Source organism: Ichthyophthirius multifiliis, assembly GCF_000220395.1.
Source record: "Ichthyophthirius multifiliis unplaced genomic scaffold scaff_1120509250865, whole genome shotgun sequence".
Classification (NCBI taxonomy): domain Eukaryota; phylum Ciliophora; class Oligohymenophorea; order Hymenostomatida; genus Ichthyophthirius; species Ichthyophthirius multifiliis.
In genome coordinates, this window is record NW_004086425.1 from 1 (window position 1) to 9,619 (window position 9,619).

Sequence of the window (9,619 nt, forward strand, 5' to 3'; positions counted from 1 at the left end):
AATATATATATATATATATATATATATATTTATATATATATATATTATATTTTATTTGGGAATTATTATTATATATTATACATTGCATATAATTAAGAAATTCTGAAGGATATAAACATATTTAGGCTAATTTGATAATATTTTATTTTCTTTTATTAATCGACATTCAAATTAACATTATGAATAATCGAAAGCACCATTTTTTATTATATTATTATATATCAAATTAGCTTGGAAATATTATTTCATTATTTACTTCAATTGCTGTGTAACCAAGTTTCTAATTTTTTGATTAACTTTTTAGCATTTTTTTAAAATATGTAAGAATTTAAAATAAACAAATTATTTTATTTAGTGTTTTAAATAAATATAATTTAAAGCGTATATATAAAAAAAATTAATTTTTATTTTTATTTTAGAAATTTTTATTTTGTTTATAAAATTAATAATATAGTTATAATTTAAAGTAAATATTTAAAACATATTAATTTTAATTTTATATTTGATAAATTTTATATTTTTATATATTTTATTATATAGTTATAATTTAAAGTAAATATTTAAAACATATTAATTTTAATGCTTTATTTTATAATTATTTTCTTAATATTAAATTATAATACTAATTAAAAAATAATTAATATATAAAAAAATAAAATATATCATTACTAAATTTTTTATAAATTATAAAAAAAAATATAAGTACATTATTAAATTTATGCAATTTTTTTTTTATTATTATTAATTTACTTTCTATTATTTTCATTATTTATTCTACTTATATATTTCTCTTTATAATTTATTTTATATATACTTAAAATTTTCATTATTATTATATATAATGTCTAAATAAATAAAATATTTAATTTAAATAAATTAATGTTTTATTTTATTATATATTGTATTTATTTTATTAATAATATTTTTTAAACATATTTGTATTAAATTATATATTTTAAAAAATATATTCTGATTTTTTATAAATAGCTAAAAAACCTTAATAAGTTTTTTAAATATTAATTTTTTTTTTTTTATTATTATCTTTAATAACAAAATATTTGAATAAATTAAATAAATATTGCATTTTTATCATAATAATCAATTTTTATTTTTTTTTGGTTTTTTTTTTTTTTAAAAAAAAAAATACTTTATTCTTGTGATATATTTTCTTTGTAATCAAAATTAATATCAAATCATTAAACTTTTCCTTAATTTTTCGGAACCCAAATCTTTTATATTTATTTAATAAAATACTAAAATTAATTTTTACTTATTAATTTCCTTTTTATTTTTTTTTTTTATTGATCTTATTTATCTTTTTATTTCTATTCTAAAAATTCAACTATTCGGCTTTTTATTTTTTCAGTTTTTTTCGATTTATCTTCAACTATTTTTTTTTTTTATTTTTTGTTAACAAATAAATAAAATAAAAAATTAACCAGCTTCATCTCCTTTTCTTTCAATTAATGATAAATCTACTTTTTATTCAATTTATTTTTATTATTAAATTAAATATTCTTAAAATTATGCATAGATATCACCTATTTATATAAAAATAAATTATTTTATATTTTATTAAAAAAAAAAACTCTATTTGTAATCTGATTTTGGTTAAAAAGAAGTATTTGAATTAACAGGAAGAACATCATATATTGATTTTTCTAAAGTGGCTTCATATATAACATTTGCTATTTTAATTTGGAAAAATATTAAAATAAATATATCTATAATTTAAATGTAAAATATAATATACTTTGCTTTTCTAAAAATTTTTATTTATAATTATTCATAAAATTATTAAAGTTTTCTTAGTTTCCAAAATATAAATATGCCCTTGATAATTAAAAGCTGCCTTCTCTATTTATTTTAAATAAATTTATTATATGATAAAATAATTAAATATACTTTACAAATCCTTAAACATAATATTTATAGATAATAGAATCTTAATAATTTTTTATTGTAGAATAAAAATCGTTTTCTTATAAATTTGGTGGAAGCTTTCTAACTACTACCTTAAAATTTTATTATTAAATATTATTGTTCATTAAATATAAGAAAAATTCTTTTTTTTGTTTTTTGTTTTTTGTTAAATATATATAATTTAATATTTAAAAAGATTAGATAATATAATAATTATCTTTTATATTAATAAATATTATTTTAAGAAATGTATATTAACTATATAATTATTTTTTAATTTTTTATGAATTTTTATATATAATTTATTTATTGTTATAATTAATCTTTATTAATAGAAAATGTAGATAATTTAATGGTAAATATATATAAATATATATAAATATTTATTAATAATGTATGATAAAAAAAGATATTCTGAATAATTAATTTTAAACTTAAAAATATATATATATATATATATATATAAAATAGATAATTTGTAAATAAATATATTATATTAAATTCGCATAAAAAATAATACAATAAAAATGAATAAAAATAATTTTTTCTGAATGCAAAAATAATATAGACTTGTTAAAAAAATTAATGTTTAAAGTAAAAAACATAAATATTGATATAAAAAGAAATTGTGAATAATTTAAAGAATATATATATATAGAAATATATGTATATATATTTTTATAATTAAAACTATAATTAAATTATAAATTTATATAATCTTTTATTACTATTTTTTATATATATTTAATTATAAATAAGTATTCATGTGATATTAAACATATATTTTTTATGTTTATTTTACCTTTTATCAATTTTTTTTTTTATATAATTTATTTATAAATGGAAAATAGTAAATTTATAATTTTCTTTATAAAAAAATTAATTTATAAACTTTATAAATATATTATCATATTTATAAAAGTTATTTAATTATTTTGAAACATTAATTTTATTTTTGATTATTGATATTTTTATAATAAGAGAATATTTAACTAAAATATTCTCTTATTAAAAATAAAAAATATATGCCATGTTTTTTATTTTTTTATATTTTTTAAAAATATACATGATTTATAGTATTTTTTATTTGGTATTGTTTTATTAATTCTAATAAGATATTTATTAATGATTTGATTTAAATTAAGAAAATAATATTACTTAAAAAATTTATTTTTATTTTAAATATAAGGAGAATAAAATTAAAGAAAAGCTAAATAGACATTATAAATAAAATAAATCTAAATATATATTTAAAATATTATTTAATTCAATATTTTTGTTTGTTTAATTATTAATTCATTATAAAAATAAATAAATATATTTAAATAAATAAAAAAAAAAATATTAACATTAAAAATAAAATAATCAAATTCTTTATTTTGTTTTTTATCTTAATATAAAAATAATAATAATTTTTAGTAAAAATAAATAAATAAAAAAAAAACAATATTAAAATATGAAAAACATTTTAAAAAACTAATCAAGTATTAATATAAAAATGAATAATATTAAATAAAATAAAAAGTTAACTTATTATTTTTTGATAACATTGAGCATTCATATTCTAAAATAATATAAAGTAAATGCGAACTAAATAAATGTAAGTATAAAAAAAAAAAGTCTAATTAATAACTTCATATATATAAATAATAATAAAAATATTAATACCATATTATAACATTTTCTATTAATAAAAAATAAAAAGAACATATAGCTAAAAAATTTTATGATGAAATTGAATTCAATTGTCCGGTTAAAATACACTTAATTAGAATTGTAAAGCCTGGATAAGATATTCACTAATAATTTAAATAATTAAAAACAGTTACAGATAAGGATAGATAATTTAAAAGCCTTGAAATTTATTATAAAGAAATTCAATAGATTAATTCTCGATATAGATTAATTTTAAATTAAAAAATAATTTCAGAAAGCAAAACTTTAAATTATGATGTTTTAATTCCTATATAAAATGGAGTAATTTTTTATTTTCAATAAAATAAAATAAAATGTAATTTATTTATAATTTTCTTTAAAAAATAAAATAGGTTTGTACAAACAATCTTATTTTTAGAGGAGAATATGTTAAATTAACTGTATGTATATATGGAAATATAATTAATAATTAGTAAATTAAAGATTTATGCCCTCTTTATAAAAGAAATATTGATTTAAATGAATTAAGGTAATATTAATATATATATAATAAAGACTAATAGACAAAATAAAATAAAAATATATATTTTCTGTATTAATCATTTTTTTTCTTATATTTTTTTATTTTAAATAAAAAAAAAATCTTTTTTTAAAGATTTTTTTTTTTTTTTTTAAAAAAAAATAAAAAAAATTATATTTTTATTTAAAATTATATATAATTAATTTATAAAAAATAGTGAAAAAATAATAAAAAATATAAAGAAAAACAATATAAAGAAGAAATTTTAAGTAAAATATAATAAACTAATATCCCCTAAATAATAGCATAGGAACAAATTATAAATAACATATAAAAAAATAACAATATTACCATAAACTATGATTAAATTTAATAAATATAATAAAAATAATAGTCTAATTAAAGCCAGGAAGAACTTTTACAATAAATAACATAATTATTAAATGAAATAAGTTAATAACCTGTATAAACAGAAGAGGAATAATAGTAATCAATAAATATAATTAAATAAAAAGTTGAATAACTAACCCAAAAATTATAAAGAGTAAATTATATTTTTAATAATAGATATATATCTATATATATATATATATATATATATTTATATCATTTTTTTAATTTTTTTTCAAAAATAAAAGTTTGGAAAAATAAAATAAACAAAGATAAATGAGCAAATATATTTTTAAGAAAACGATAACTAATAAAATATACCTTCAGAAATTGTCTAAATTTGCCTTTTTTGTTTAAATGAGCCTTTTTCAAGTGATTTTTTGAAAGGATTAGAGTTATCTTTAGAAATATTAAATAATTTTACAGTTTAAGCTTTAGAATTTATATAATTAGATGGTATAAAAAAAGTTCTATAGATTTTTTTAGAAACTTAAGATTAAAACAATTTCACTTTTTCACTTACAAAGTTAAAAGCTTTAGAAGTTATAAATGCGGCTTTATATTATTAAAAAGGATCTGATTATTTTATTAATTTTTAAATATAGGAAATTAGTTAGAAATAAAGAAATTAACTCGAACAGATTAATAATGTTGAAAATACTGAAAAAATGAAAGAAGAAATTAATATTGAAAAATCAGAAAAAAGCCAAAAAGAAAAAAAAGTTTTTTTTTAAAAAAAATTTAAAAAAAAAGAAAAAAAAAAAAGAAAAAAAAAAAAAAAAAGGAAAGTAAAAGTCGTTCTCGTTCGAAAAAAAAAAGTTCTAAAAAAAGCGAAAATAAAAAAAGTGAAAAAAAAGAAACATCTTCGAAAAAAACAAGAGATAAATCCAAAGACAGAAAAAAATCGAAAAAATCGAAAAAATCATATAAATATTCGCGTTCATATTCTTCTTCTAGAAGTGATTCTTGTTCTAAATCAAGGCGAAAAAGTGAGAATAAAAAAAGTATTGGAAAATCAAAAAAAAGACATTATAGATCTAAGAGTAATAATAATAATTTGAATGATAAGTCAAACAAAAATAATGAATAAATAAATAATAATAATAATAATGTAAAAGATATACTTTAAGATTTCTAAATACCTTTAATATTATAAAAAGGGTATTAGATTATTTTACATGAAATGGCTAAAAATTCTTAAAATGAACCGATTTTGAGAGCTTGTAAGTTGGTTTTACATAAATCTTTGTTATTTTATTATTTAAATTGTATATAAAAAACTGTCGAAAATAAACTTTTTAAGATATAGTATTAGGTTAAAGAGAAGAATATTTTCTATGAGAAATTTATGTTAGAAATAAATACTATAGGAGTTGATATTAGTGAATATTTAAAATAGTTTTTGGATGTTTTTAAAGAATAAACAAAAATTAATGCCTAAATTTTATCAGGTATGTCTTTTTAGGAAATATATTAAAGATATTAATAATCAGAAAAAAGACATAATATACATAAATTTTCATCTCTTAAAGAAATTCTAAAAAATGATATATATTCTTTAAATAGTTAAACAATCGAGTTTTTAATTTAAATGAAATTTTTTCCTTTACTTTTAATTTTATTAGTATATTTTTTTAAAACACACTTATATATATATATATATATTAATAGAGTAATCCATATTTGAAAAAAAGTAAAGTTTTTTGTTAGATTTTTATAAATTGTTATAATTTAATTGTCCATTTGCTTTAATGTTAAGGAAATGCTTAATTTTTTATTAAAAATAAATTTTATTTATAAACTTTTATAGAGCTTTTGTAACATTTATAGGGCCCTTTATTAGATTATTAAACTAAGTTTAAAATTTAATAAAATTTTTTAAATGAGAATAATTTTTCTACCCATTTTAGAAGCGATTCTTAATTTAATTATACCCTAATTGTTAATAATGACTCATTTTTATAATAAAACAAAAACTAATTATAATCTTAGTAATAATACGATGATATATAAATAGGAGTCTTCTGTAAATAAATAGAGATTGTAGTTAAATATTATGTTTAGTTATTAAATTTATTCAATAATTTATTCCCGAAAATGAATTACTAATAAAATGATCTTGAATTAATTTGCATTTTAAGTAATATTTCATTATTAAGTAATAAATCAAATCTTTCATAAACTGCTTTTAATTTGTTTCTTTATAACTAATTTCCAATGGATGTTTTATTGTATTTTTTTAATATTTAAGAAACTTAAAATTTAATTGATAAATAAGTTGAAATTAGTATTATTTCTGAAATTTTTTTTAATTGTAAAAATTTTCATTTTTTTTATTTTAATAATATATTTACATTTATATATGTATAATATTTAAAAAGGTTTTTTATTTGATAATGGTGTTTTAGGAATTTTTTATTCTTAATAAATATTTAAAAGTTTAATAAAAATAAATTAAATATTAGGGGAAAATTAATAAAGTTTTGAAGAAAATAGAGAATTAAGAGTATATTTTATTAAGTTTTATTTAAAATTAAAAATATATATAGAAAAATGCAAGATTATTAATTAATTATATGTCACCAATGGAAATATTTATGGACGAAAATTCAAAAGGGTTAGTTACGTTGATTAATGAATTGAAATTAAAAACTTCTTTTAACGAAGAAGAAGAAAAAATTTTAAAATTATAAATTGATAGATTAAATGAAAAATGTATTTTATGACTATTTTTTAAATTTATTATAATAATACATAATATATATATATATATATATATATATATAAATTAATATATAAATTTATAAATATATTAACATAATTATTTTTAAATATTTAACTAATATTAAAATAGAAAATAATATCAAAGAAATTACTGAATGTTATTTTAAATATGGAAATTTAGAAGATCCTGATTAAAATCTTATATTTGTAGAAGTTTCATTGAAGATATTCAATCTACTTGTATTTAATTATAATAAAATTAAATATTTTATATATTTAAAATTTATTAATTTTCAATTTTTTTTTTTTTTTAATTAATACATATATTTCGCATTTTTTATCTTTTTATTTATTTTAATATTATTATTTTAGAAGAATAAAATTTTTTTAATTATTTTTAAAATATTTGTTCCTTCATTTATTTTTTGATTTTTAATTTTATAAAAAAGAATTAAATTTTCTATTATATGTATTAATTTTTTTTTTTTTCTTTAATGAAAAAAAATAAAATTATTTCATTCAAAATTATGAATAATTAAAATAATTTAAAATAAAAAAAAAAAATAGACCTTATACAATAAAAATATTTTAGTGATTTTTTTCGAAAATGGTTTGATTTCTTTAATTGATAATTTAGCAAAAAACTTAATTTAATTGACATAATTTTTCACATAAAAAGTATTTTTTTTTAATTATAAATACTATATATATGTATAAATATTTCTAAATAGAATTTAAGAAGTGAAAATCTATTAAAAAAAATAAACAATAAATCAAAATTATTAAATCAATATGGAAATGCTCTATAAAAAATAATTTATATTATATCTCAAAGATTTGAACATAGAATATCTTTCTAACCGAAAGAAAATAAAGCTATAAATTAAAAAACTTATACTTAAATATAAAATTTATTAGGTATTCCTTAAAATCATTAAAATTTAACACCTTTAAATATAATAATAATAATAATAATAATAATAATAATAATAATAATAATAATAATAATAATAATAATAAAATTAAGAAAAAGAATATATGTATAAATACGATTAATTATATATAGAATAAATAGAATATATGATTTAATTATTTGTAACTTTATATAATTTAGTATAGAATAATTTAGATATGAATTTTTAAGGTTTTGACAAAAAAAATTGGTTAAAAATTAGCGAATATATTCTTACTTTTTTTAAATCCGTATTTGAATATTAGTCTTAATAATAATAAGATTAAATTAATAATGATAAATATATTTAAAGAGTCGAAAAAACATTATTTACAGTTTAACAATTAATAGTTATTAAAATTGAAGATAGGCCTGCTTTATTAAATTTAATTTCATGTATTTTAGCTTTATCTAATTTTAATGGAAGTCAATTGTTTTTTTAAATGGAATTAGCTAATAATATGAGTTTAGTAGACTTTTGGAACTTGATTAGGATTTTTATTCTGGTGAATGCTTTTTAGATAGTATTTTTAAGTATTTTTTAGGATATAATTCTAAGGTTATCTATAAAGAAATTATATTTTTTTTGACAGTTGTTTTAAGTATGTATAATTACGGGATTACTAATATAATTTGTGAAAAATTTGGTTAGAAAATCAAAAATGCTTAAAATTTAATATAATAAATTATTGCTAAAAGTGATAAAAAAGTATTATTTATAAAAAAGAAAATTTATTTGTATTTATATATATATTTATAAATATGTATTTATATATAAATTATACATATTTCTTAAAAATAATAAAAAAGCAATAAATATCATTTGAAAAAAGAAAAGAAAATGAATATGTAATAGAATCATTATTAAATTTAAATCATTATTTAGAATATTTAATATACTGCTGCTAAAATTTTGGGTTTTCGAATATTTTTTTATATAATCATTTCGATAATGAATTAATAAAACTTCTATAATTAAATAGAGATTTAGAAATATAGGAAAAATTTTAATAAAATAAAGATATATAACATTTAATTATGTGTGTAAAAAATAATATTTTTTTATGTTTTTCATATTTAATGAATCATGAAATTGGCTATTTTCCTTAATAATAATAGGAAAATATAGATTTTAAAAATTAATTATAATTTTTAGTGGAAAATATTCCCCAAATTTCACATTAATAAGAGTTTTTTGAAATTATAAATTCAACTAACTACTTAAATATATAATAAGAATTACTTAATAAAGTTTTAATTAATAATAGTAATAGTTTATCTTAATAATAATAGGTTAATTCTAATACAAAAAAAAACGAACAAATCAATTATGAAGAACCTGATTTTGAAAATGAAAATGAATACGATGATGAAGAAATGGAAAGAAAAGTATAAAATTAATACCTACCATATAATGATCCTATTATAATATAAAAAAGTTTGGAAATTTATTA

At 13.8% G+C, this 9,619-nt stretch overlaps 1 protein-coding gene across 1 annotated transcript, besides 22 other annotated features; it reads left to right on the plus strand. All coding sequences in view use genetic code 6, as the record gives it.

Moving 5' to 3' along the window:
* The first annotated feature begins 1 nt into the window (after window position 1).
* Window positions 2-50: a microsatellite.
* Window positions 2-56: a microsatellite.
* A 312-nt stretch (window positions 57-368) lies between these two features.
* Window positions 369-590: a microsatellite.
* Window positions 400-444: a microsatellite.
* A 38-nt stretch (window positions 591-628) lies between the features above and the next one.
* Window positions 629-663: a microsatellite.
* A 217-nt stretch (window positions 664-880) lies between these two features.
* Window positions 881-929: a microsatellite.
* Window positions 930-2,279: 1,350 nt separating this feature from the next.
* Window positions 2,280-2,306: a microsatellite.
* A 57-nt stretch (window positions 2,307-2,363) lies between these two features.
* Window positions 2,364-2,388: a microsatellite.
* Window positions 2,389-3,224: 836 nt separating this feature from the next.
* Window positions 3,225-3,285: a microsatellite.
* Window positions 3,286-3,379: 94 nt separating this feature from the next.
* Window positions 3,380-4,462, plus strand: IMG5_104050 (hypothetical protein; the record flags this gene model as incomplete). Its single annotated transcript, XM_004035129.1, has 4 exons — window positions 3,380-3,523; window positions 3,629-3,900; window positions 3,972-4,019; window positions 4,135-4,462. 4 exons carry the CDS (start codon window positions 3,380-3,382, stop codon window positions 4,460-4,462), a joined length of 792 nt encoding a protein of 263 aa, XP_004035177.1.
* Window positions 4,306-4,345: a microsatellite.
* Window positions 4,329-4,358: a microsatellite.
* Window positions 4,463-4,666: 204 nt separating the features above from the next.
* Window positions 4,667-4,706: a microsatellite.
* Window positions 4,707-4,819: 113 nt separating this feature from the next.
* Window positions 4,820-4,858: a microsatellite.
* A 374-nt stretch (window positions 4,859-5,232) lies between these two features.
* Window positions 5,233-5,272: a microsatellite.
* Window positions 5,233-5,283: a microsatellite.
* Window positions 5,236-5,277: a microsatellite.
* A 28-nt stretch (window positions 5,284-5,311) lies between the features above and the next one.
* Window positions 5,312-5,345: a microsatellite.
* A 42-nt stretch (window positions 5,346-5,387) lies between these two features.
* Window positions 5,388-5,413: a microsatellite.
* A 1,203-nt stretch (window positions 5,414-6,616) lies between these two features.
* Window positions 6,617-6,653: a microsatellite.
* Window positions 6,654-7,246: 593 nt separating this feature from the next.
* Window positions 7,247-7,302: a microsatellite.
* Window positions 7,289-7,333: a microsatellite.
* An 836-nt stretch (window positions 7,334-8,169) lies between these two features.
* Window positions 8,170-8,233: a microsatellite.
* Window positions 8,234-9,619: the final 1,386 nt, after the last annotated feature.